General features: G+C 46.9%; 2 protein-coding genes across 3 annotated transcripts in view; one reads left to right on the forward strand and one right to left on the reverse strand.

Annotated features, from left to right (window-relative positions):
- myh9b (myosin, heavy chain 9b, non-muscle) overlaps positions 1-26,784 on the forward strand; it is a 58,876-nt gene that overhangs the window by 19,878 nt on the left and 12,214 nt on the right. Inside the window, exons 3-27 of one of the 2 annotated variants that reach the window (XM_063192400.1) lie at positions 5,428-5,584; positions 7,691-7,718; positions 7,897-7,990; positions 9,264-9,284; positions 11,121-11,213; positions 11,319-11,382; positions 11,648-11,746; positions 12,213-12,356; positions 13,116-13,288; positions 13,457-13,651; positions 13,970-14,143; positions 14,566-14,739; positions 14,888-15,002; positions 16,705-16,892; positions 17,299-17,420; positions 18,061-18,130; positions 18,349-18,509; positions 18,791-18,899; positions 19,276-19,407; positions 20,088-20,294; positions 20,754-20,891; positions 21,140-21,263; positions 22,855-23,026; positions 24,391-24,603; positions 26,049-26,193. In XM_063192400.1, coding sequence (XP_063048470.1) covers positions 5,428-5,584; positions 7,691-7,718; positions 7,897-7,990; positions 9,264-9,284; positions 11,121-11,213; positions 11,319-11,382; positions 11,648-11,746; positions 12,213-12,356; positions 13,116-13,288; positions 13,457-13,651; positions 13,970-14,143; positions 14,566-14,739; positions 14,888-15,002; positions 16,705-16,892; positions 17,299-17,420; positions 18,061-18,130; positions 18,349-18,509; positions 18,791-18,899; positions 19,276-19,407; positions 20,088-20,294; positions 20,754-20,891; positions 21,140-21,263; positions 22,855-23,026; positions 24,391-24,603; positions 26,049-26,193 — 3,312 coding nt within the window. The remainder of the gene's footprint in view (positions 1-5,427; positions 5,585-7,690; positions 7,719-7,896; positions 7,991-9,263; positions 9,285-11,120; positions 11,214-11,318; positions 11,383-11,647; positions 11,747-12,212; positions 12,357-13,115; positions 13,289-13,456; positions 13,652-13,969; positions 14,144-14,565; positions 14,740-14,887; positions 15,003-16,704; positions 16,893-17,298; positions 17,421-18,060; positions 18,131-18,348; positions 18,510-18,790; positions 18,900-19,275; positions 19,408-20,087; positions 20,295-20,753; positions 20,892-21,139; positions 21,264-22,854; positions 23,027-24,390; positions 24,604-26,048; positions 26,194-26,784) is intronic. The other variant, XM_063192403.1, reaches the window with a different exon arrangement.
- Positions 766-2,980, reverse strand: LOC134463678 (prespore vesicle protein-like). Its single transcript, XM_063216883.1, has 2 exons — positions 2,645-2,980; positions 766-2,605 (listed from the first exon to the last, which is right to left on the reverse strand). Exon 2 carries the CDS (start codon positions 1,980-1,982, stop codon positions 1,539-1,541), a length of 444 nt encoding a protein of 147 aa, XP_063072953.1. The 5' UTR covers positions 1,983-2,605; positions 2,645-2,980; the 3' UTR covers positions 766-1,538.

The raw sequence follows: 26,784 nt of genomic DNA on the forward strand, positions 1-26,784 counted from the left end.
TCTCCATCTCTGTTTGTTTCTTTCTCTCTATCTCTCTGTCTCTCTGCCTACCTCTCTCTCCTCTTTCTTAAGTTCTCCCTTCTTCAACTCGCTTCAACTTTTTCCTTTTACTTTCCTTACACTCTTATACTCCCTCTCAGTCAGTCTGTGTCATGTCTGTCGCTCCCTCTTTCGCATAGCCAAATCCAAATCCTCCCTTCATTCCTCAGCTATTCCCCTGCTGTGTTTGTGGCTTTCCTGTAAACAGGAAGTCACAGGAACAATCTTCTCCAGCAGTGGTGGGGTGAGGAGAGGAGAGGAGAGGAGAGGAGAGGGGTGAGGAGGGTTGTTAGTGGAGAGGAGGGTGGGGAGAGGAGAGGAGAGGAGAGGAGAGGAGAGGGGTGAGGAGGGTTGTTAGTGGAGAGGAGGGTGAGGAGAGGAGAGGAGAGGAGAGGGGTGAGGAGGGTTGTTAGTGGAGAGGAGAGGAGAGGAGAGGAGAGGAGAGGAGAGGGGTGAGGAGGGTTGTTAGTGGAGAGGAGAGGAGAGGAAAGGAGGGTGAGGAGAGGAGAGGAGAGGGGTGAGGAGGGTTGTTAGTGGAGAGGAGAGGAGAGAATGGAGGGTGGGTGAGGAGGGTTGTTAGTGGAGAGGAGGGTGGGGAGAGGAGAGGAGAGGAGAGAATGGAGGGTGGGGAGAGGAGAGGAGAGGAGAGAATGGAGGGTGGGGAGAGGAGAGGAGAGAATGGAGGATGGGAGGGTGGGTGGTGCAAATGAGAAGGGGTAGATGCAAGAAGAGAAAAGGGCGGGAGGGGAAGAAAAGACAGTGAGAACAAGCTGTTGTCAGTTTGGGAATTGTGGGAGCACATGTGGAAGGCCATTGGTGAGAAAAAGTCTGGTCTCTAGTGTAGATCCGATGGAGCAAGGGGGCAGTTTTGAGTCCTCGTCTGCGACCAATTTCCCCTAAAGAGTCAAGGGGGCAGCTTCGCGAGTCACTGGCCACGGATTTGAGAAACGACACGGTGCTGGAATGTAAATTGTGCTCTGCGACGTTCCATTGCCTATGGGGGCCCTGTAATTACCTCCGGCCCACATAACATAACGGTGTCCGCCCGGGCTGGGGCCGACTGCAGTCCTGCAGTGCAGTACAGTACGCCCCAGGGGCCCAGTGGCAGCAGCCTTGACCTGGTCAGACCAGCACAACACACAACGCCACAGCTGAGCTCCCCCAGCCCAGCCCCCATTATATCAAGCCAGGCCTGGGGAGCTGCATTCCCATGCCCCAAGGGCCTGGTTGTAGGGGCCTTGACCTGGTCAGGCCAACACACTGCCATGGCTGGCCTGAGCTAAGCCCAGCCCATCCCATCCTTTCCCAGCACAGCCCAGCCCAGCCTAGAGCAGAGCAGAGCAGACCAGAGCGGACCAGAGCAGAGCATGCCTGGGGGGGCTATGGTCGCAGTTGCCTGGCAGTGACCCGCTTAGACCAGCACACCGCCACAGCTGACCAGAGTTAAGCTGAGTCCATCCCCTCCCATCCCAACGTCGCTCAACCCAACCCAACCCAGATCAGGAAACGTCCGGAAGAGCTGCAGTGCAGTGCAGTGCAGTGCATTCCCATGATGCCTCAGGGGCCCGGTGGTCGGTAGGGGCCCGGTGGTCGGTAGGGGCCCGGTGGTCGATAGGGGCCCGGTGGTCGGCAGGGGCCCGGTGGTCGGCAGGGGCCCGGTGGTCGATAGGGGCTCCGTGGTCGATAGGGGCCCGGTGGTCGGTAGGGGCCCGGTGGTCGGCAGGGGCCCGGTGGTCGGCAGGGGCCCGGTGGTCGATAGGGGCCCGGTGGTCGGTAGGGGCCCGGTGGTCGGTAGGGGCCCGGTGGTCTGCGGGGGCCCGGTGGTCGGCGGGGGCCTGGTGGTCGGTAGGGGCATTGCCTTGGTCAGACCAGCACACCATCACAGCTGAGCTCAGTCCAGAGCAGTCCAGCCATCCCAGACCCATAACAGAGCAGGGTTGCATTGCTCGAAACCAAAGTTGCTTACTACATTAGCTACTTTGTTGTTTTCAATGCATTTTCCCATTGGCAACTACCGAAATTGCTAACAGGCTAACAACTTCTCTTTTGAGAAACTCACCCCCGCATTGCCCGAAAGCGCAATAGCTAGCTAGTTAGTTAGCAACTTGGTTGCAATGCAATTAGCCATGGCAAAACCAACTCAAGTGCCTAATGTAGTTAGCTAGAATGTGAGTTTCGAGAAACTTCTTCCAGACCTTGCTGGGCTAGGATAGGGGGGCTGGGGGATGCGAAAAGGCCAGATGACAATATCAGAGTGGTAAGAAGCCTCGCAGAGCAGGGTGAGGGTCACAGGCAGGTGTGGAGCCAAGAGCAGTGTTTCTCAAACTTTTTCAGACCGAGGACCACTTTCCCTATCAAAAAAAGGTTAAGGGACCACCTGTCAACTGAACTGACAGTTGAGGGGTGCTAATTTGACACTCCAGATCACTCACTTTTTATTCACAATGCAAGCCTGTCTTATTATGGTGAAAATAAGACTTCAGCTATGTTTAACTTTGTAATAATCTCACAATTATGGCCTACTGCTAGCTCGTCTTGGAAAAGTAGAAATCCACTCACGGACCACCTGAGCTCTGTCGCGGACCACCAGTGGTCCCCGGACCACACTTTGAGAATCACTGAGCCAAGAGGAATGCGAGGTGCTGATCCTGACAGACGGGTTAAAGAGCAGGGAGGCTGCACAGTGTCCTACGCAAATTCCCCATATGTAGGTTTTTTGCGGGTGGGGGTGGGGAGGGGGGTGTTGGTGCCTCCGTTTTCTCTTTCTTTCCTCTCCTCTCCACTCCTCTCCTCTCCGTGACGAGCAGGTGTTGAGCTGGGAGGAATGCAAGGTAGACGGGTTAAAGAGTAGGGATGAACCCTTCGTGTCCTGCAGAGGAGGGGCATCTAAGAACGAGGAATAGAATGGAAAGAGTAGAGTAGAGGGAGAGATGGATAAGGGGTGAGATAAGGAGGAAGGTGGTGGTGGTGGGGTGGGGGGTTAAAGGAATGAAAGGCGAGAAGGAAAATGTAGAGCAGTGGTTCTTAACCTTTTTTTCTTAACGCACCCCCTTACTTGTGCCGAAGACAAGCCACGCACCCCCAACCCAAACTTCTACACATGTATACGCACTAAAAAAACGATGATAAGTGATTAATGGCAATGATTCTTGTGTGAGACACTAATCAATACCTTAATTACTTCAAATGGGGACCAAAACATGTTTTTTTTGTCTTAATTTGGCCTAGTTACCATGTCTGCAAGCTGAATTTTGGTCACAACCTCAACCGAAATGAAATTCCGCGCACCCCCTGAAGTCTCTGGCGCACCCCCGGGGGGTGCCCGCACCCCAGGTTAAGAACCACTGATGTAGAGGACATTGTAGAGGCACATTGAGCCCTTATGAGGACTTGGTGCGTGTGTCTGTGTGTGTGAATGCGTGTGTGTGCATGTATGCGTGTGTGTTTGTGTGTGTGTGTGTGCACGTGTGCACACTAGTAACACACATGGATGAACAAAAAGTGTGTGCATGAGTGCATGTTCATGTATAGATGAGAGGGGGGGGGGATAGAATGTGAGAATGACTGCATGTGAATGTGTGTGTGTGCGTTGTCTTGTGGTGAAGAGTGTATGCGTGTGCGCACAGTGTTGTGAAATCTCTGCAGGGGAGGCGAGGGGGGAGGCGCAGGGGGGAGGCGCAGGGCAGGGTCCTGTAGTGCTGGGGGTGGTCTGGTGTGTATGACCTAAGCATGATATAATGAAGTACTGGCTCAGGAGAGGCCTCCAGTCCTGCCAGAGGAGCGAGAACACAGAGAGAGAGAGAGAGAGTGGGTGGGGGTGTCGTTACAGTTCTGGGAAATACAACATGAGGTATTGTTGTACTGTTTTACCCCCCTTATCATTACCTCAGGCTCCCTGTGTGCACCCTCAGTATAACCCTTTAACCAGCCCAGCGCCCGGCCAAGCCCCAACTCTGAGCTTCACCACCACCCCCTCTCTCCTCTCAGCCTCACCAGGGCTTTGTGCCCCCATTAATCCAGAGTGCTCGAAAGGTCCTCTTGTACAGCGCTATAGGCTGTAACTGAATCTACAGTCATTACACACACACACACACACACACACACGCGCGCGCGCACGTACCACCGGCACCAACAAACCAGCGAGGCGCCATACCTCTGCTCTGACAAGGCACATGTACAACACACACAGTCTCTCCCCTTATCTCTTCTTTGATCCGGTCCCAGTGAACTGGAGGCACACGCATAAAAGCAGTCGCTGCCATTAACCCTTAAGGGACACTAAGCTGCTATACAGGCCTATGCATTATCACGGAAATAGACCAAGACCAGCATACATTATCTTTATATAGTATATATTTATATATACACGTACATGCTAGTACAAAGCATGACTTGTTTGCAGCGCATGTTACTTTTCATGTGAGCTCAGCGATGCCGCCAACCTCACTTTCAAATATTTAGCCGATCGAATGGCGCCTTAGTGCGTGTAATGCCCTTCTCCATAGCAAATGCCATTGCTTACGGTCTCAGGCTTAGCGGTTAAGACCCACCTGAAAGGAGTTTAGGCTAGTATATTGAAGTATTTGTTCATTTATGGCAAGTCGTATCACCGCTAAGCTTAAATTTTACTTGCATAATCACACATCACATTATTTTTCCTAATATGGAGGCGTGATCTACGTATTCGATGTTTATTAGGAGAGCCTTACATATGTACAGCATGTACAGTATGTATACTGTATATATGTACACATATGCTAGCTTACATTGGAGGGCACTTGGATTTACATGGCGCTACTGAACTCTGCTAGCGCAACGTCATGAGGAGCATTTACAGATCGTGTAGAGTTTCACTCATAAAACCCCAATGCCTTTAATAGTGTTTGACTTGGGGCAGGTTTCTGGGACATGAGGTAAAATCTGTAATCCTTTACTAAAAGCCTTTTCTTGGATTTTTTTGCTCCATTGGCGCTCTTCATTGATTGAAGTCTTAAGTCTGAGAAATCCAGTCCTCGGTGTTATACCACATTTTTTGAAGTGGTTTTAGTCGTTGCCCAAGTTAATAAACATGTCCCAGGTGTGTGTGTGTGTGTGTGTAGCACGGTCTGCTTTGGGGTATGATTAATGAACTTACACAGGGGAATGGTGTGTTATATTGATATTTTAAAGGGCATTGGTGTGCAGGATTCATTATTCATAGGAGAGTTATGCATAGTTATTATTGATCTTTCGAAGGGGAATGGTGTGTGTGGTATTCAGTGTTGCCCACAGACCTAGTAGTAAAAGTGTATTTGATCCCCGTTATCATGTAATGTATGGCTGTTGATTGTAGCACCATAGAATGGTCTGGGAATATGGTTTGTAATATGGATGTGTGTAATGTCACAGACGTACTCGGGGCTCTTCTGTGTGGTCATCAACCCGTACAAGAACCTGCCCATCTACTCAGAGGAGATCATTGAGATGTACAAGGGCAAGAAGCGCCATGAGATGCCCCCACACATCTACGCCATCACTGACACAGCCTACAGGAGTATGATGCAGGGTAAGTCATCCACGCAATGTGCACACACAAGGGTGCAAAACGTGTAACTAGCACACATTGGTACAAACCCACAGTCACAGACTGCTCTAGATACCCTCAAAGGCACACACGCACGCACACACGCACACACGCACACACGCACACACACACACACACACACACACACACACGCACGCACACACGCACACACGCACACACGCACACACACACACACACAACCAAGTACACAGACACTCACACTCACCATGGTGCAAACTCGCACACCCACAGTCACACAGTCTTCAAGGCACCCTCCCCTCAAAGACACAGACATGCCCACACAGCCACATTCATACTTTTGTCATGGCCTGGTCAACTTAACCATATTCATCTTCGGAGCGTGTTACTAAACATTTGATGTTGTTTTTTGTCAGTACTTACAGTGGGTGGAAGAAGTAAGTATACACACTTCAGAATTCATTTCCCATAAGATGGAAACAGTGACGAGACTGGGAGGGGAGTAAGTAAGTACACCCTTCGCTCAGGATTCTTGAAGAGCGGTTTGGACTAGACTTATTAGACAATTTGAGTGATTCGAATCTCTATCACTCCGGTGTGTCTGACCACCACACCAGTTAAGAGTTGTGTCTTAATGGAGAGGTGTTGTCTGATGTGCACCATGCCTCGCTCATAATAGCTCTTTGAAGAAATTCAAAAAAAGGGTGTACTGACTTCATCCCCTCCCACCGTCTGCAGTGGCCCCATATTCACAGCAGCTCAAGCTCCAACTGCACCGCATATAATCAAGGACACATCCCTCGTTGCATTTCTCTGTGGAGCTGAAGCTTCCTCTGGGCCCACTAATAGGATTGCTGGCCTACATTATCTACGTGTCAAGTGATGCTGGCATTCCTTTAGCATAGCATAGAGAGTCATCCACGTCTTTCGTCGAGGCCTAGCAAAAGAATTTCACTATGACGACCAAGATAAATCCAACCACATGTCACCAATACAACAAAGTGTGATCAAGTCCAGTCTCTTAAATGGGCATGACTTTGAACTCTACTCGTCTGAAGGATGCCATAGTATTGCAGCTTAGAGAACCTTACATCACACATATTCCGAAAGAATCTCCTCATAAACCGTCTCCAGCTTATCCATTGTCTCTGGCTTAGCCACATATACCAGTGCATGACTGAGAGAAGTCTGGCTGTGGAATCATGAAGGAAGCCGTGCAACAAAAAAAAGTCACGTCTCAATATCCCTGAGACACCCTTAGGCACTTGCTCTTGCTCCTGTAAAGAGTCATCCAGGAAATTCCACAGAACTGGAGGATGACATCAATCCTTCTTCACCCCCCACCCCCTCCACCCCCCAAGCTTTTGCACTGGCCGCCGTTTGATTGCAGGTCTAGATCGCATGCTACGACTTATTGCTAGCCCGAGCAAGTCAGAGGGCAGTGCGTGAGCGAGCGAGTGTGCGTACTTTGCTCTCGTCCTCGTGTCTCATTGTCTGGATGTGAAGCGCTGTCTGTCACCACCACTTCCTGTCTCTCTCCCCCCTCCCACTCTCCTCCTCCTGTCTCCCGCTCTTCTCCTCCTCCTGTCTCTCTCCACCTCCACCCTCCTCCTCCTGTCTCCTCCTTCTCTCTGCCTCTCATCTCCTCTCCCCTCCCCTCCCCTCCCCTCCCTATCTGTCCCTATTGTTTCGTAATGAAGGCACATTGCCCCACTTTGAGCTGGGAGTTCAGGGACGGCTGAAGTGTGTATGCTGTAAGTGGCGCGCTGCGTATGCTTAACAGCCAGAAACGACCGTCCATTTTTTTGCGTTCACAGGAAGTTGGGAACAAGTCATTTCCTGTTTGCTCACAAGTTTTGACTGGCAGCTCGGCCTGTGCTTCAGTGTTTCCTCCGACAAGACATTTCTTATGTGATTAACCTTATCTATGTTGTCTGGCGTCCGCAAGGCCCTATGAATTACAACCATTAATTCTCATTTCTCTGTCCCCCTCCCTCCCTATTGCTCCCTCGCTCTGTCTCCCTGTCTCCCTGTCTCTCTCTCTCTCTCTCTCTCTCTCTCTCTCTCTCTCTCTCTCTCTCTCTCTCTCTCTCCCTCCCTCCATCACAGACCGTGAAGACCAGTCTATTCTGTGCACGTGAGTCTCCATATGTCTACTGGCTATGTTGTCTGAACTATCAGTCTAAATTGGTTAATTCTGCCATGCTTGTTTGTAAATGTTGTGGTGACTGGCTGTCTCTCTCTCTCTCTCTCTCTCTCTCTCTCTCTCTCTCTCTCTCTCTCTCTCTCTCTCTCTCTCTCTCTCTCTCTCGCAGGGGTGAGTCTGGAGCCGGCAAGACGGAGAACACCAAGAAGGTCATCCAGTATCTGGCTCACGTGGCCTCCTCCCACAAGACCAAGAAAGATCAGGTCAGTATAGCAGCGCAGGTCCCCATTTTATCTCTTCAGTTTTTATTTCTGATCTCTACTCTTTCATATCCTCTCACTGTCACTCTGCTTTTCTTTTTTTCTATTTGGCTGTTGTGGCCTTTCATTTGCTCTTTCTCTTCCTCTCTCTCTCCTCTCCTCTCCACAACTATTTCTACCAGCTGGCTGCCCCCATATGTGGGTTTCCCTGAAATGTTCCTCGGTATCTCTCTCTCCATACTCATCACATTCCCATATTCCCCTCTCAGTAGTCTCTCTCTCTCTCTCTCTCTCTCTCTCTCTCTCTCTCTCTCTCTCTCTCTCTGCTCTCTTGCTCTCTCTCTCTCTCTCTCTCTCTCTCTCTCTCTCTCTCTCTCTCTCTCTCTCTCTCTCTCTCTCTCTCTCTCTCTCTCTCTCTCTCTCTGTGTGTATAATCACAGGCCTACTGCCATCACACGAGCCTGTATGCTTGTATATGTATGAAGTGGACAGCATTGTCAGCCATGCATGGCCTTACACAGCTGTGGCTCACTATAGTGTGTGTGAGAAGGAAGGAGAGGGTGTCCAGTGTGCAAGGTTATCTTGTGTGTCTTGGTCACATCCCTGTCATGATCAGAAATACGGTCAGAGGAAACATGTCCAATCCCAGCCAGGAAATGCCTCAACGCATGGCTGACTTTGGAGCATGCCCAGATTACCCTGGCTAGTTGAACCTAGATAATTTAGAAGAAAAAAATGCTAATTAGCACATTAAGTGCATAGGCAGCTGGGGATATTGTAAATGGGATATGTCAAAATGTTAATAATGTTTAATGATCTATTTATATTCGCAAGGCTATCAATGCTGAAGGGGGGCACACATGATTTCCTTGCCGAATAGTACACATAAGCAGTGACCACTCCCATTTCAGTAGGTCCCCATTCACCTCTATCTCAACCCTGTGTTGTCCATAGCATCATAGCTTCAATGAGCGCAGTTACATGCAGAGTATAGCGGTTTCAAATGGAATATTGTCAGTTTTCGGTTTAAAAACAAGTTCTGGAATATTCTGTTTACCTGTGTGCAACAGCATTCTGCAAACAGAGTATTCCCAAAACATGTCCTGGCCACATTTCGGAATTAATTAAGAGTTCCCATGACCGGTGTGCAAACCGAATACTGCCGCCGTTCCATTTAAAATTGGAATATTCCTCACTTGTTGTAGCTGCACTCAATGTGTGGTTGTTATTTGTTTTGGGTTGAGGTTGAATCTTGTCTTTCCCCCTCCATCAACAGAACAGCTCCATCCTGTCACATGTGAGTTACTCCCACACTACTACTACTACTACTCTTTGTTTGTTTGTTTTGTTTGTTGGTTGGTTTTGTCTGTTCACCCCTCCCCCACCGCCCCCGCCCCCCACACACCTCCTCCTCTTTCTCCTTCTCGCCCCACGCCTCAATCCTCCTCGCTGCTCTTTCCTCGTCTGCTGCTCTGGCCCCCACCCCCCACTCCCCCTCTCCTCCTCGTCTGAAGGCTGACTGGTCACATGGGTACAGTCACATGACCCACAGGGGGGCCTCGGGGAGACGAGCAGATGTGCGAATGTTCAGGCAGACAAGGCTGATTATTTAGGACGGCCAGAGAGTGTCACTTATTATTTAGGACGAGCAGAGTATCGCTTATTACAGTGCAAACGCACACATTTATACTGTACGCCTTGTCTGCCTGAAACAAATGATGTTGCCTCTTATTTTGTGTGCATATGTGTGGTGGGATAGTGGATTTCTATACCTGTGTTGATAAATGTGGGTGTATATGTGTAATTTTTGTGTGTTGTGTTGCTGTGCGCCTTTGTGTGTGTATGCTTGTATGTGTGGTGTGTGCATTGGTGCATTTGTTGAGAGAGGTGACTGTTCTTGGGGTTTATAATTTGCCCCTATGAATACTCTCTGAGCAAACGCACCAGTGTTTTTTAATTGTGAAAGGTAAGGTATGACTGTGCTGGTAAGGATTCATTGGGTGTATGAGATTGGTTTTCTTATTTTATAATGGCTGAAAATGGAATATGTCCCTCACTACTAGCAGAAGAAATCTAGCCAACACAGCCAAAGACTAGCCACCAGGCACTGTGACATACAACTCTGATTTATAGTCAAAATTCTGAAGAAGATGATGATGATGCCATTGAAAAAGCATTTAAAGCTTTTTAAAAGGAAGACTTGAGAACTTAATCGTCTCATTTCATCATTAAAGGCTTAAAGCTTTCTTATCTCGTTGTTACTTAAACAATTAGCGTGGACTTTGGCAGGAGGAGGAGGAGGAGGAGGAACTGGTTCTCCCAGATGTTTTCTGACATCCGTCCATCATGTTCACAACAAAATGGAGTCAGCCTGTCAGGCAAAGGTCAATGGCATCCATTCATGACCTGACATTAGACAGCACGTTTCCAGTGGCGCAGCAGCTAGTTTGGACTTGACTGTGATATTTGCTCGCGTGTCAGCTGTCACAAGAGTGTCTTGCATGGGGGTCATCAGGGTAGGCTATGTAGTGGTGAAGGGCCACTCACACACTCTGTCATATGTCACTCATGGTGTGTGGGTACTAACTCTGGGGTTTGTGTGTGTGTGGTTTTTGTGTTATTGTGCCTGTGTAATTTGTGTTTTGGGTGGTGTTTGTGATGGTGCTGTATGTATGTGTGCATGTCTAATTGGGGAAATGCAGACTTATCAATTGCCCCTTTGATAAAGGTAAGGTAAGATTTTATATGGTCTCTCTGAGACTGATCGTATCGAGATCTAGACTGCCGATGACCTTTTGAATACGTTGATCTGGTGAAAATAAATTCTTTTATGAGTGTGAATGATGTCCTTTAAACATATGGAAATGAGCTAAGCAAGCAAGTGCAGACTGCGATCAGACTTTGTTGACATGGAATCTCATAAAAGGCGATTTATTGAGTTGTATCATAGTTTGAATGCTGAGACCTGAAATAGTTTCCAGTAATAACCTCATGCTCTCAGCTTTTCTGCGTTCTTTCCCCTCTCTCTCTTTCTCTCCTCTCTCGCCTGGATATTTTTCCCTTTGAAGGCCTTGTGTGGTACTGAAGGCTAAGTGTGTCCGTGCATGGTGTTGTCTCTCTCTGTGCCCTGTAGGGGGAGCTGGAGAAACAGCTGCTTCAGGCCAACCCCATCCTGGAGGCCTTTGGTAACGCCAAGACAGTCAAGAATGACAACTCCTCCCGATTCGTAAGGGCTCTCTTTTTCACCGTTTTTGATTTCCTGCTTTTCTGAGGGAAGGATTAGGTTAGTTTTTCGAAAAGACTTAATGCCAAGCCCTTTTCTTTCCCCCAGGGTAAATTCATCCGAATCAACTTTGACGTCAATGGATATATCGTGGGAGCCAACATTGAGACCTGTATCCTTCAAAAAAAGAGAGAGCTAGAAAAGAATGCTTGGTATGCCCGTGCAGTCAGGAGATATCCCCTGTACTGCTATTTGAACACTGTACGGTCTCTTCCGCAGTCTCTTTCGAAAGACCACGACTAACCTCCCTACATTTTTATCTTGGGTGTCAAAGTCATTAATCACTCAAGTCTGTTGTTCGCAAACCACATTCTTTAGGCCTACAGTATGTTCCACTCTGCTGTGTCCTGATCAATCCCTTGACTCTGTGCGCTAAGATCTGTTGGAGAAATCCCGTGCCATCAGACAGGCCAAGGATGAGAGAACGTTCCACGTCTTCTACTACATGCTCACCGGGGCTGGAGACAAGCTGCGCTGTGAGTCGGCTTTTCCTCCTGCTCCTTACTCTCTGTAGCCCCTGTAACTGGACTCCAGCGAAGTAATGATTATGACTATGCTCCCTGGCATCTGCAGCTGGTCAATGGAGGATGTTTGCTGTACCACTGTACCATGACTCAGTAGCAAAGGCTAGACATCCTACTGTAGTTTCCAGTGGGGTACAATATTTGTTCTTGGGGACAATCCCCTGGACCAAAAATACACTGTAACTCATTTGATGATCATGAAGATGGAATAAAGGATTGTAGTACAGTGATTGTAGTACAGTGATTGTAGTACAGTGATTGTAGTACAGTGATTGTAGTACAGTGATTGTAGTACAGTGTTGGTAGTACAATGATAGTATTGTATAGTGGTAGTAGAACCAGAGCCGTTTAAAACGTGCAATAGTACATGGGTCTTAATTAAATAGCCTCTATTGTCTTCTGTCCTGTTACTCTGCAGCCGAACTGTGCCTTGAAGGATACAACAAGTACCGCTTCCTGTCCAACGGCAACGTGACCATCCCCGGGCAGCAGGACAAGGACCTCTTCAACGAGACCCTGGAGGCCATGAGGATCATGGGCATCCCAGAGGACGAGCAGATTGGTGGGTACTCCATAGATGGATAGATAGATAGATGGATGGATAAATAGATAGAAACCTTATTTATGCCCAAGGCTAAATTAATTTAGCTCCAGGTCGTTTTGTATAGATAAACAAATACAAAAATTAGCATAGATAAAAGTAAATTAGAATGAACACTACACTGATGTCTTTGTCTTTGTCCTTGTCCTTCCAGTAGTGCTAAGTTATTTGGGTGTCAGCTTAGAAATTTAGCACACACATGCAACCATCCTCAGGGTTTCTTTCACAGTGTCGTGAAATGCATAGATGTAAATGTGGCGTGTTTGTTTATGGAGACCTGTTGCAATCTTTACTCAAAGCACTTCATGGGGTTGTGTTGTGCGTTAAACCTTAACTTGTCTTCAGACATGAACACACACATACATGGTGGTGGAGATGGGCAGCGACAGGTCTACCTGCATATTTGACATTCAGCGCCATAGAGAACTGTTTAGAACAGAAGTGTACTCAGAGTAGCACTCCATGAACAACATCTCCTCTCTCCCTGACCCACTGCCACTTGTCTTTGAACATTTTTTTATATCATCTCATTATAATTCAGAGTTACAAGCATGTTCTGCACTACACATTTTTTCTGAAATGTCTCCCCATGTACGTAGGTTTGTTGTATACTGTATCAAACATTCCATTAACATTTATGCCATTGATACTCAGACAATTAGGCATATTTTTCATTTTTTTCCTGTGTTTTTCCGTGACATTTCTCTGTGTGGCGTGCAGGTCTGCTGAAGGTGATCTCGGCCGTACTGCAGCTGGGCAACATGAGCTTTAAGAAGGAGCGCCACAACGACCAGGCCTCCATGCCCGACAACACGGCCGCCCAGAAGGTCTCCCACCTCATGGGCATGAACGTCACCGACTTCACCCGCGCCATCCTGTCGCCCAGGATCAAGGTGGGCCGCAACTTCTTTTATTTCACTATATAGATTTTTTAAATGTATTTATTTATTTTAATTTAATGGGGAATATTACCTCAGCAGAAAGCTGATTTCCGATCGCACTGGCCAAAAAATGATCAATAGAATGAAAAATGTTGACCACCCCCTCCCAAACAAAAACAGGTGGGCCGCGACTACGTGCAGAAGGCCCAGACGCAGGAGCAGGCCGAGTTTGCGGTGGAGGCCCTGGCCAAGGCCACCTACGAGAGGATGTTCCGCTGGCTCGTCATGCGCATCAATAAGGCCCTGGACAAGACCAAGCGCCAGGGAGCATCCTTCATCGGCATCCTGGACATCGCCGGCTTTGAGATCTTCGACGTAAGTAGGAGAATGACATCAAGAAACATTAAAAGCTGTCATTAGACAGGGAATTAATACAGTTTGTGAGATGTTGAAATTTGTTTAGATTTATTGAAGTAATACTTAATCCCCATAGAAATTCAGGTAAGCAGAAGAAAAGGAAAGTTAAGATTCATTAGTCCTGTTTTCTTGGAGTGATTAAGAGTAGAGATGATTTTAATCTCAATTATCAAGTGAATTAAGGTGTCCAGCAGCATGTGTTCTGCATTGATTCATCACTGGTTACTACATCATATGATTAACGTGTTTCTTATCTGAACTCTCTCCTCTCTGCAGCTGAACTCCTTCGAGCAGCTGTGCATCAACTACACCAATGAGAAGCTGCAGCAGCTCTTCAACCACACCATGTTCATCCTGGAGCAGGAGGAGTACCAGAGGGAGGGCATCGAGTGGAGCTTCATCGACTTCGGACTCGACCTGCAGCCGTGCATAGACCTCATCGAGAAACCTGTAAGTATTATGATGTGACGTCCAGTTGTTGTTGACGGCCTACTCAACCAGCATTCCTGCCTACTTACTTGTCAGTAGTCCATTCATGTCAAGTTAAATTCCTACTTTGGACAATATACTATACTTCTCACACGGGGGGTGCAGGCAGGCAGGCAGTCAAATGGGGATGTTGGAATGGGCCAATCAAAGTGCATGGAAGCTGCATAATAATCAAACAGTATAATCAATGATGTCATTATTATTATTAGGCTGTGGTGTTTTCATAATCTTTAACATCATGTTACTGGGTAGGGGGCTGTTGGCATGATTATGATGAGGTCAGGAGGACATTATTTCTCCAAAAAAAAGGTTGGGAACCTCGGTGTCAGTGTGTCTTCTCCTTCTCGTCATTGTTCTAATCAACACTTACCCGTCTTCCTCAGGCGAGCCCTCCTGGTATCTTGGCTCTGCTGGATGAGGAGTGCTGGTTCCCCAAGGCCACAGACAAGAGCTTTGTGGAGAAGGTGCTGCAGGAGCAGGGCACCCATCCCAAGTTCTTCAAGCCCAAGAAACTGAAGGACGAGGCTGACTTCAGCATCATCCACTACGCTGGAAAGGTGTGTGTGTAATCTCCCTGGATTTTCCTGAACTTCGAAAGATTTAGAATAAAAAAGATTGCCGTCTTCTGTTTTGTGCAGGTGGATGTTCTCTTGCTGCTACCTACTCAAATGTTGCCCCATTTTGTGTCTTGTTTTTGTCCTTCAGGTGGACTACAAAGCAGATGAGTGGCTGATGAAGAACATGGACCCTCTGAACGACAACGTGGCTACGCTGCTCAACCAGTCCACTGACAAGTTTGTGTCTGAGCTGTGGAAGGACGGTGAGTGCAACTTTTTGAAATTGCGCTAATTCTAGTATCCGGACACACAGTACAGTAAATGACCTGAGCTAGCAACTAGGTGCTAGCTACCTTTCATCTTTTTATTGTTGTTGTTCAAGGACATGAAGGCTCATGGGATTGCTTTGAAGAAATGCAACGTGTTTTGCTTCCCATGATGCATTATCGCGTTGTGAACCATTATTTTCCAGCATTTGTTCTTGCTTCATGCTTCTCATTTCCGTTTCATTTCACTCTCACAACATTTTAATTTGATATTTTTTTCCCTCCCATGTCTTGTCGTCCGGTATTGGTGCACCTTTGTTTTGACCCTCTTCACTTTCCATCGGTCATATCCATTCCTTTCTTGCTCCTCTGTGTGTTCCTGTACATCTGTATTTTTTCTTTTCGTTCTCTCTTCTCTCTTTCTTTCTTTCTTTTTTTGTTTTTATTTCCACTCCCCGACTCTGCCCTCAGAGGTGCAGACTTCTCAGAGAGGCTATTTTTATCAGCGTTTTCCTTTCCTTCATGTAGACTCAGGTGACCATTTTCTTCTGCTTTTTCTACATCCATTTTTACTTTCTGCATTCATGACCCTTCTCATACCACCTCTCTCATCATCATCTCTGTTGCCAAATGCTTTCTCCCCATCTCGTGCTCTCTCTCCTTCATTGTGTTTGTGTAAGTGTTTTTTTCAATAATGTTCATCCCTACAGCTGTGTTGGTGTTTGCAGAGCTGTCTGTGCTGTACTGCGTCTGTTGGCTTTATCTGAACTCTTCCCCTCCCCTCCCCTCTCTCTCCCCTCTCTGTGCAATAGTGTGATATGGGCCCCCTGGTGTTCACCAGTGGTACAACAGAAATGGGTATATTATATACTGCATGGGTTTGGTGCTAAAGTCACGAGAGATTGTGATAAACAAAAAAAATGCACAGTGTTCTGCTACACGATCGACATCCATTCATTTAGAACAGTGAAAACTGTTGGCTCATCATTTTCAATGAAAACACACATCAGGCACAGTCACTCACAACACAAGATCAATCATTCACACAGAACACTGTCACTCACTGCATTGACTTGGACTTGTGTTGGAAGTGTGTGTGTGTGTGTGTCTCTCCTCTCCCACTGTCTTTCACCCGCATCATGTGACTTTCTCTCTTGCTCTTGATCCTTATTGTGACTGCACTCACAGCGTGTTGATTTGGTGTGTTAGTGCGTGTCTGTCACAAGTATAGATGTTTGTTTGTTTTCCTTGTCATTCTGTGTCGTGATGGACAAAAATGTTTGACTCAAACATTGGTGTGTCTTTTTTCCTCACTGTGTGTTCTGTTTTGCCTGCTAACGAAACATACTCAATGGAGGTCATACTAATTGTCTTGTCTATTTTTATTTCCTCAACTCTGCATTCATCTCTCTCTCTCTCTCTCTTTCTCTCTTTCTCTCTTTCTCTCTCTCTCTCTCTCTCTCTTTCTCTCTCTTTCTCTCTCTTTCTCTCTCTTTCTCTCTCTCTTTCTCTCTCTCTTTCTCTCTCTTTCTCTCTCTTTCTCTCTCTCTCTCTCTCTCTTTCTCTCTCTTTCTCTCTCTTTCTCTCTCTCTCTCTCTCTCTCTCTCTCTCTCTCTCTCTCTCTCTCTCTCTCTCTCTCTCTCTTTCTCTCTCTCGCTCTCTCTCTCTCTCTCTCTCTCTCTCTCTATGACTCCTATAGTGGACCACATTGTGGGCCTGGACAAGGTGGCCGGCATGTCCGAGCTGCCCGGCGCCTTCAAGACCCGCAAGGGCATGTTCCGCACAGTGGGCCAGCTCTACAAGGAGCAGCTGTCCAAGCTCATGGCCACGCTGCGCAACACCAACCCCAACTTCGTACGCTGCATCATCCCCAACCACGAGAAGAAGGTCTACACACACTTACTTTTACTGTACACATTCACTCACACACTCATGCATGTGTTTAGCTCATCCCCAAGCAGGTCCACACACTTCTACTTGAAGAAGGTCCACACACTTACTCGTTCACTCACTCACTCACTGACTGGCCCACTCACTCATTCACTCATTTGTTTAGTTTTTGAGGAATCCGTTGTTGAGAGTCGATGTTTGGATTACACTGTTTAGCTTGTGTCGAGAGCCTTGCTTAGCCAACGTTTGAAAAATAGGATTTGGAATAGGAGTTGGAATTGATTCTTGCCGTATTGAGTAATCCTCACTTCCGTTGAGTGAGTGTCGGGTAATATAATGATGTCAGCTCGTTTGTGTATGGGTTGTTGAGGTGACCTGCTCCTCTCTGTTTTATTTACGTCAGGCGGGTAAGCTGGACCCCCACCTGGTGCTGGACCAGCTGAGGTGCAATGGTGTGCTGGAGGGAATCCGCATCTGCAGACAAGGCTTCCCCAACCGCATCGTCTTCCAGGAGTTCAGACAGAGGTATGAAATATATATATATATATATATATATATATATATTAAATTAACTATATTAAATTAACTATAAATTAAATATATATATATATATATATTATAATATATATTAAATTAACACTTTAAGAGCTTTCCATAATACAATAGGTATTACATATTATTTACAAAAGTTGCCATTGTTTGCACTGTGGATTGGGGTCACCCGAAAACGTTTGCTCTTTTGTATATAGCACTGCATACTGTGAGACCATAGAAAACCCACTTTTGAATGAGCATCTCCTCTTAGTTTAGTTTCAGTCTTCCTGGTTTTGAATAGATCTTAGATCTTGATCCAAAGCCAACGCACCACCACACTACAAAAGCCACTTTGAAAGTTGTCATGGAATTAAAATGGTAGATATTGCTGTTTTCATCTTGTCACCCTTCCTAGACTAAACGGCTCTCTGTCAGAAACAGACACAGAGTCCCACAGGAACCCTTGATTTGCAAATGTAGTGAAGTGTACCTGCAATGCCAGTGGGAAAACTACTTAATGTAATCTCAGTATCACATGATGATGTGGGGTTTTTACAAAATGGGTAAATGAATAGGCAATAAGTAGTGAGGGTTGGCATTGTTAATATCATTCTGGCTCTGTGTGCTCCAGATACGAGATCCTGACTCCCAACTCCATCCCCAAGGGCTTCATGGACGGCAAACAGGCCTGTCTCCTTATGGTGAGTGACTGCTGGAGGTTGCCTAGATTCCTTTGAAGATGTTATCTCTATTAATAACACCCATAATGTTTACGATACGGTTATTCTCAGTCTGATCTTCAGAACTAGAGATATTATTCATTCCTTGTGGGGCATGCTGTGGGGTTGTGGAGGGAGCATCAGTGCTTCATTTGTTTCTAGTTTTTTAAATAAAGAACTCGTTTTATTCCCCGTATCAGATCAAAGCCCTGGAGCTGGACCCCAACCTGTTCCGTATCGGCCAGAGCAAAGTGTTCTTCCGGGCCGGCGTGCTGGCCCATCTGGAGGAGGAGCGCGACATGAAGATCACCGACGTCATCATCAGCTTCCAGGCCTGGTGCCGTGGTTACGTGGCCCGCAAGTGAGTAGCCCCCGTCATCACGGCTCACCCAGACTGAAGTTTCACGGTCGCGTATCTCACACACACGTCCCAAATTAAAAACGGGTGCGGGTTGATGTCGTTCAAGTAAAGCATTCCATCCATGATCCATTGTATTGCATGCCTGAAACGTCACAGGGCAGGGAAGTTGATTAAAGGGAGTTCATTGGTGTACAGTTCATAATCACACTTATGAAGTGCACTCCTTTTTTGTTTCCGACTGAACTGCGTTTTTTTTTCTTCATTTTTTTGTTTTACCTCAGGGCGTTTGCTAAGAGACAGCAGCAGCTGACCGCTATGAGGGTGATCCAGAGGAACTGTGCTGCCTACCTCAAACTCAGAAACTGGCAATGGTGGAGACTCTTCACCAAGGTAAATTCAAATTTCATAATCAATACGGCCCTCGCTTTCTCTGTTTTCTATGGGCCCCAGACAGATGTGGTAATGTATTGCCACATGTTATTACCACTGAATGTCCTCATGAATTTGTAGTGTATGTATACCCAGTATCTTGTGTTTGATAATCTCCCCATGTCATCTCAGATGTGTGGCTCCATCTCCAGTTTCCTAACTGTTCAACCCTCCAAGTTGAACTTCTTTATTGTGCTACAACCACCGTCTTGTGTGTCTGTGTGTGCATGTCTTTGTTTGCGCGCCTGTGTGTGCGTGTCTCTGTGTGCGTGTCTCTGTGTGTTTTCCTCGGCCTGATGTCTCCTAACTGTGCCACCTGCTCTGCCCCTCCCCTCAGGTGAAGCCTCTGCTGCAGGTGAGTCGGCAGGAGGAGGAGATCCAGGCCAAGGACGACGAGCTGAAGAAGGTGAAGGAGAAGCAGGAGTTTGCAGAGGTGGCGCTGCAGGAGATGGAGACCAAGCAGCAGCAGGTACAGTACTGCCCCCTCTCCCACAGCTCTCAACCCAGTGATGCCTACTGTAACACCTGCTAAAACGCCTGCTAAAATGCCTAAAGCCTTTTTTGGGAAAAGGTTCTGTCATCCTAGAAAAACCTTTGTCAATATCTCAGCCTCTGAAGCACATGAAAAACATGAACGGAATGAATTAAAAGCCAAGACCATCATCTTGCATTAGTACTTGTTCATTCAGCTCTAACATGGCCAACATTTGAAATAAAAATCTTGATTGTCATGTAGCTACGATGAGTATAGTTAATGTTTCCTTATCCAGCAAATATCTTTGCTCAAGTGTCTTCTCCACCTCCTCCTTCCATAGCTGAATGTTACTACAATAAGTATAGTTAAGTTTAAAAAAAAATAAGTGTGGTGCACACACACACACATGAAATAAATGATAGAAGTCCGTAACACTGTTAATGCTCCCAGTGATTTATTTGCACGACGTTTCGGACCTTCGTCCTTTTTCAAGTACACACACACACACACACACACACACACACACACACACACACACACACACACACACACACACACACACACACACACACACACACACACACACACACACACACACACACACACACGATAGACCGTTCAAATGGGCGTTGTATTTACGTGCATTGTCATGATGCCATGTTGTGCTCCCGCAGCTGATTGCAGAGAAGATGGCCCTGCAGGAGCAGCTGCAGGCCGAGATGGACCTCTGTGCGGAGGCGGACGAGATGCGCAACCGGCTGGTGGCCAAGAAGCAGGAGCTGGAGGAGATCCTCCACGACCTGGAGGCCCGCGTGGAGGAGGAGGAGGAGCGCGCCACCCAGCTCACCGTGGAGAAGAAGAAGATGCAGCAGAACATCTCGGTAAGGAGGAGGGTGCGCGGAGGGGGGGGAGGGGGAGCAGGGTGCATCTTGGCCAGTCCTGTTGCAGAGTAAAGAGAATAGCGTGGGACATCTAGGTGGGGGCAGCATCTTTGCCGGGTACCACAGATGTTGATATTAAAATTAGAGATTTTTTTTCTGTTTTGCCTTATCTTTTATAACAATGATAGGATGGTGATTATTTCAGTTCTTTTGTGTAGGCGAGTCTTTTTTTTTTGTTTCCCTGGAATATTATTCTGGGCAAAGACGGAGCACTCAACAGCTCTCGAATATCATAGATCCCACAAGAACAGAAAGACATTGACAAAAAGTAGACTGCTCCCTACCCCTGATCTCATGTACCTCACCACCAGAAAAGTGATGTGATGCCTTAATTTCCCCCCCGGAGATCAATACCGTTACTGTACTCTATACCTTCTCACCCACTTGTCCTCTTTTCAGGACTTGGAGAACCAGCTGGATGAGGAGGAGGCAGCCAGGCAGAAGCTGCAGTTGGAGAAGGTTACCCTGGAGGCCAAGATGAAGAAGACGGAGGAAGACGTCATGTTGCTCGACGACCAGAACAACAAACTGCAGAAGGTTTGTCTGACGTTTTGCTTTTGGTTTAACTTGTTCACATTTATCAGGACGAGCTCAGCTACTTCTCTTTTGTTTTTTTAATAGAATTTTTAATGTTCATTTTGATGCACATGCATCTTCCTCAATAAAGTCCTTATCCGTATTTACACTCCTCGTATTCTTGAAATGTTTGCCTTTGGCAAATGATTAATGTGTTAAAAGTATAATTAATGAATAATCCGTCTTGAATGTGTTGTCCCCACCAACAGGAGAAGAAGCTTATGGAAGAGAGGATCTCTGAGTTCACCTCCAACCTGGCTGAAGAGGAGGAGAAGTCCAAGAGCTTGCAGAAGCTCAAGAACAAGCACGAGGCCATGATCACAGACCTGGAGGGTAGGCCATGCATCCACCAGCGACCACCAAGGGGGATCGCATAGTGCAGAGAAAGCACAATAGATGAGAAGACCCACTCTGATTGATTGGTGCCCATTGTAGCCAATAAGCTTGCCGTTCCGCCTGGTTGGCGAATGCAGACAAGTGAACAAAATAGTCCATAGGGCAAAATGCTAAATTATATTCTACTTCAATTTCCAGTCATAAGCCTCAAAAATACAAATTTCCTGTTAAGCATGACTGGTATTATACAAGAGGCTGTATTGTCAAAAAAAAATTCTGGATCTGGATGAGAGTGAGGTGTAGGGCGTGAGTGTAACGGATGCCAACCAGCAGAGTTCAGCGGTAGAACATTTGTAAACCTCGCTCCTGAAACCTCATACAGTATTGGTAGCCAACCAGCGGCTAGAATAGTGGTGAACTAGCGCAGATCACCTCTGGGTCTGCACTGGATGTATTAACCCATCGATGCCTAAAGCACCTGCAAGAAACACCTGCTAAATGCCTAAGCCCTTGTTGGGGAAAGTTGCCCTCAGCCTATAAAAACCTAAATATCTCGGCCTCTGAAGCACATAAAAATATGAAACATGTTGAATTTAAACCCTAAGACCCTCATCGTGCATTAGAATGTGTTCATTCAGCTGTAACATACCCACATTTTTATTAACAAAAGCTGTATAAAAAGAAGACAATCCGCACACTTCAGGTCTATTTTTGTGCAAAGAAACTTTACTTGACTTGCAAGCTTTCGGTCCTTAGACCTTCATCAGGCAGTGATGGTGAAGGTCTAAGGACCGAAAGTTTGCAAGTCAAGTAAAGTTTCTTTGCACAAAAATAGACCTGAAGTGTGCGGATTGTCTTCTTTTTATACAGAAATGTTGAATCCTGCACCTTCTAAACAGATGAGCGGTGGCCTATCACAACTTATATTAACAAAAGCTAAAATCTCATGAACCTGAATGCAGCGTACATGTCGCTCCAGGCACCAAAGGTCAAACAACATACAGTATACGAGTCATCAGGCATCAATAGGTTAAATGACTTGACATCAATAGGTTAAATACCATCAGTGAAACTGTCAACAACAGACATGGCAGTGCAGCAAGCATTCTAACAAGACAGCCCATTGTTTTGACAGAACCCCCCAGACACCCCATCATTAAAGCTCAGCAGCCGTGGCTCAGTGGTTAGAACGCTGGGTTGGCAACCCAAGGGTTCCCGGTTCAATGCCCAACCGGACCACGGCTGAAGTGCCCTTGAGCAAGCCTAACCCCCACACTGCTCCCCGGGCGCCGCTCAGCAGGCAGCCCACTGCTACGGACTAGTGTGTGTACTTCAATGTGATTCACTAGTCCAAATGGGATAAAGTGCAGAGAAAGAATTTCCCCTAGGGGACCAAAATTGGCTCCAATTGACTAGTAATATTAGACAACCTCGTATGAGAGTCTTTAAAGCACACCTAGTTAGTTTTAAATGCTCAGCAAGGTTGGCGCATTCCAATCAAAACCCAATCAACACATTGGCCCTTTTCTCTGTTGCCCCTGGCCTCCTTAACCCTGCTCTGACCCTCTGCCACCCCTCTGCCCATCAGAGCGCCTGCGTCGAGAGGAGAAGGGACGCCAGGAGTTGGAGAAGAACCGCCGCAAGCAGGAGGGAGACTCCGCAGAGCTGCACGACCAGATCGCCGAGCTGCAGGCCCAGATCGCCGAGCTCCGCGCCCAGCTGGCCAAGAAGGAGGAGGAGCTGCAGCAGGCCCTGGCCAGGTATGGGACCCACGCTCTTCAGTTTTCCCCTTTTCTTCATTTTTTTCTGTCTCCATTACGAGAGTGCAGTGGAGGGGGGAGTGCTGTGGTGTAGTGTGTAGAGCAGTGTTTCTCAACTGGTGGGTCGCGACCCAAAAGTGGGTTGCGGAGGGGTCATGGGTGGGTCGCGGAGCCTTGGTGTAAAAAAAAAAAGTAATTCTAAAAAAAAAAAAAAATCAACTTTTCCTACAACAGTCTTGGTTACATTTTGAGAATTGCATTGAATTGACTTGAACACTAAAAAAATTGGGTCGCGACCGAATGAGAGTGGAAAATGGTGGGTCCCAAGACTGTTCCAGTTGAGAACCACTGGTGTAGAGCACCCATACCACATGCTTTTGGGACCCGGGTTTGAGTCTGGCCTGCGTCATTTCCTGGCCTAACCCTATCTCTCTCTCCCACCACTTCCCTGTTGCATCTACACTGTCCTATCACAATAAATGCCCTAAAAACTGCCCAAAAAAGTAGAGTATAGTCAAGAGTGGGACAGGAAATGAGTGGGAGAGAGAGACGGGGGAGGATCAGGAAAGTAAACCTCAGGCTGGAATCGAACCCGGGTCTCCACGGTAACAGTATGGTGCATTAGTTGTTTGAGCCACGGCTGAGGATGGTGTGGGGCTCATGAACAATAAAGCTGCACAGGGACTACAGAGGAGTAGAGTGCCAGGAGTAGAGCATGATTATGTAACTAGTACGTAGCTTGAAAATGATTGACTGTTGAGAATCCATTATTGGATGACGTGTTTAGTGGTGTTTCATGCGTAGATGTTTGCCTGTATGGAATGCAAACACCATAGAAAGGGAGATGACGTAATTGTCACTCTACGTATAACGTCAGAGCTGCCAGCAGAACAAAACGCAGAAGTAAATAAGAATGTCAATATGCCCATTGGTTGCACAGAATTGAAGTGGGCACAACTCGGTGACAATGAGGTCTTGCATCAGGTTCTTCTAATATAAATTATACAAACTATAGTGAGATACAGTAATCAAAGCGGCCAAATGATTCATAAAAGCAGTAGAATACTGATTGAACAGGAAGCCGCTCAGAAGAAATTGGTACAAGTTGTCATTGCAGAAGATATGAGAATGTCATATAAACATGCATGGCAGGTCTGTAGAATTGAAGAGGAGGCAGGGCCGCCCAGAAGAAATCTATACATGTTGCATCATTGCAGCAGATACGCGAATCATGTCATGTGAACATGTGCTGTATGATGCCTATTTCTCATATAAACATGCGTGATGCCTACCTGTCGTGTAAATGTGCACTGTACTGTATGATGCCTACCTGTCGTGTAAACGTGCACTGCCTACCTGTGCAGGATTGAAGAGGAGGCGGCCCAGAAGAACTTGGCCCAGAAGAAGATCCGCGAGCTGGAGGCCCAGCTGTCCGAGCTGCAGGAGGACCTGGACCTGGAGAGGGCGGCCCGCGTCAAGGCCGAGAAGCAGCGCCGAGACCTGGGGGAGGAGCTGGAGGCCCTCAAGACAGAGCTGGAGGACACACTCGACTCCACAGCCGCACAGCAGGAGCTCAGGTAACACACACACACACAGACACACACACACACACACACACACACACACACACACACACACACACACACCAACGTATACACACTACAAAGTACACACACACACACACACACACACACACACACACACACACCAACGTATACACACTACAAAGTACACACACACACACATACCAACATATACACACTACAAAGTACACACACACACACACCAACGTATACACACTGCAAAGTAGACACACACACACACACACACACACACACACACACACACACACGTCCTCAAGACACAATATAACACACACACGCACACCAGCGTCCACACACTCATATCTATACCACACCCTCATCATGGAACTGGAAGACACACTTGTGTGCACCAGAGTTCCTGCTGGGCAGCTGTGGACTCAATACAGCACACATACTGCAGCATGGACATGCCACCTGCAGCCAGCCATCCAGACATAAGCACCAGGGCTTGACACTAACTTTTCCGCTTGCCTGCCATGTGGCTAGTGGTTTTCCTGAGTAACTAGCCATCCAGCTATTCTACTAGCCACAAATTTGATATTGTTTTTTTCTTTATCATGACGCTGTTCATCTAACCTCAGAAGATGAGGTGTTAAAGCAATCAGATGAGTGCATAGCTTTCTATATGGAAATAAATCAAACAAATAAAAACTGAGGAACTGAGCTTTTTCTTGAACGTAAATAGAAACAATTGATACACAAGGCGTAAAATGCAGAATAAATGCTATTCTGATGTGTCATACCGTTGAATAAGGTACCTGCCACATTGGCTAGTGGCACTGTAATTTTTACTAGCCACAGCCAAGTTTTACCAGCATTTGGCCGGTTGGCAGGTGCCAGTGTCAAGCCCTGATAAGCACACATGTACACTGGTTACATACAGTAGGATGCTTATTGGCACCAGCAACAATTCTGGGAAAGATCATATTGACTGGTGACTGGTTCACACTCAAATAATGATTTTTCTATTGAGCGACTGGCACGTTACCATCGACTCGTCAGTGAGTGGCCAGTAAAAGCGCCACAGTTTGTACAGCTAGCTTTTACTGACTCACCGACACTTTCGTGCTTTCTGCACTCGTACACGCTCACATTCATTGCCATACAGAAATTGGCTGATTAGTCACTCAAAAGTGTAAAACATACTGTACCTGCAGACATGAATCAAACAATAAGTATCATGCAGCCAGAGACTGTTTTGGGTCAGCCAAATCACAGGCTGCCATTCTGCCATTCAGTGGCTCTTTATGTGTCTGCACCACAGGATATGGGGAGTGGTGTCTTCATTTTCACCAAATCTTTTCCCAGAGTAGTTGTTTAAAGTTAATACTAGGGCATTGTTCAATAAATGACTGTAGGTTAGCATGCAGCAGCAAAATCCCTCACTGCCCTCTTATGTGTCCCCCCTCCGTCCACAGGACGAAGCGCGAGGCGGAGGTGACGAGCCTGAAGAAGAACCTGGAGGACGAGGCCAAGGTGCACGAGGTGCTGGTGGCCGAGATGAGGCAGAAACACAGCCAGGCCTTCGACGAGCTCAACGAGCAGCTGGAGCAGGCCAAGAGGGTAAAGACACACACGTACTGTATAGACACACGTATAGTAAAGGATACACGCACGCACGCACGCACGCACGCACGCACACACAAACACACACACATACACAGAGTCCAGAGAATGTCAGGAACATCCACATTCTTTCTTGGATTTGGTCAGTATGACCTCAATTGCGTGCATTGAGGCTCTCCTCCCACATGCAAACTATGACAATGTCACTCCCAGGAACGCACACAATGTCTTCCTTGGATGTTTACAGCACATGTAAACACCCTTTTCTTTCGGTCAACGTGACCTTCAGCCACTCTTTCCCTCTCACACACACACACACACACACACACACACACACACACACACACACACACACACACACACACACACACACACACACACACACACACACACACACACACACACACACACACCTTTCATAAGTCCCAAGAAAAAACAAGAAAAAATGTTGTATTGGGCATTCCATTGCACTGTGTTGCCAAATGCATTTTATATACATAGGTTTAAAAAGTGTTTTCAAAATATTTGAATGGCAAGAATTCACACATACAGTAGATGATAGGACTCCAATAATAAAATGCAAACGTC

The sequence above is a fragment of the Engraulis encrasicolus genome, chromosome 2 (assembly GCF_034702125.1).
Source record: "Engraulis encrasicolus isolate BLACKSEA-1 chromosome 2, IST_EnEncr_1.0, whole genome shotgun sequence".
Lineage (NCBI taxonomy): Eukaryota > Metazoa > Chordata > Actinopteri > Clupeiformes > Engraulidae > Engraulis > Engraulis encrasicolus.

Coding starts and splice junctions, on each gene's coding strand:
- LOC134463678 (XM_063216883.1), bottom strand. CDS start 1,982: ATGCAACCCTGCTCTGTTATGGGTCTGGGATGGCTGGACTGCTCTGGA.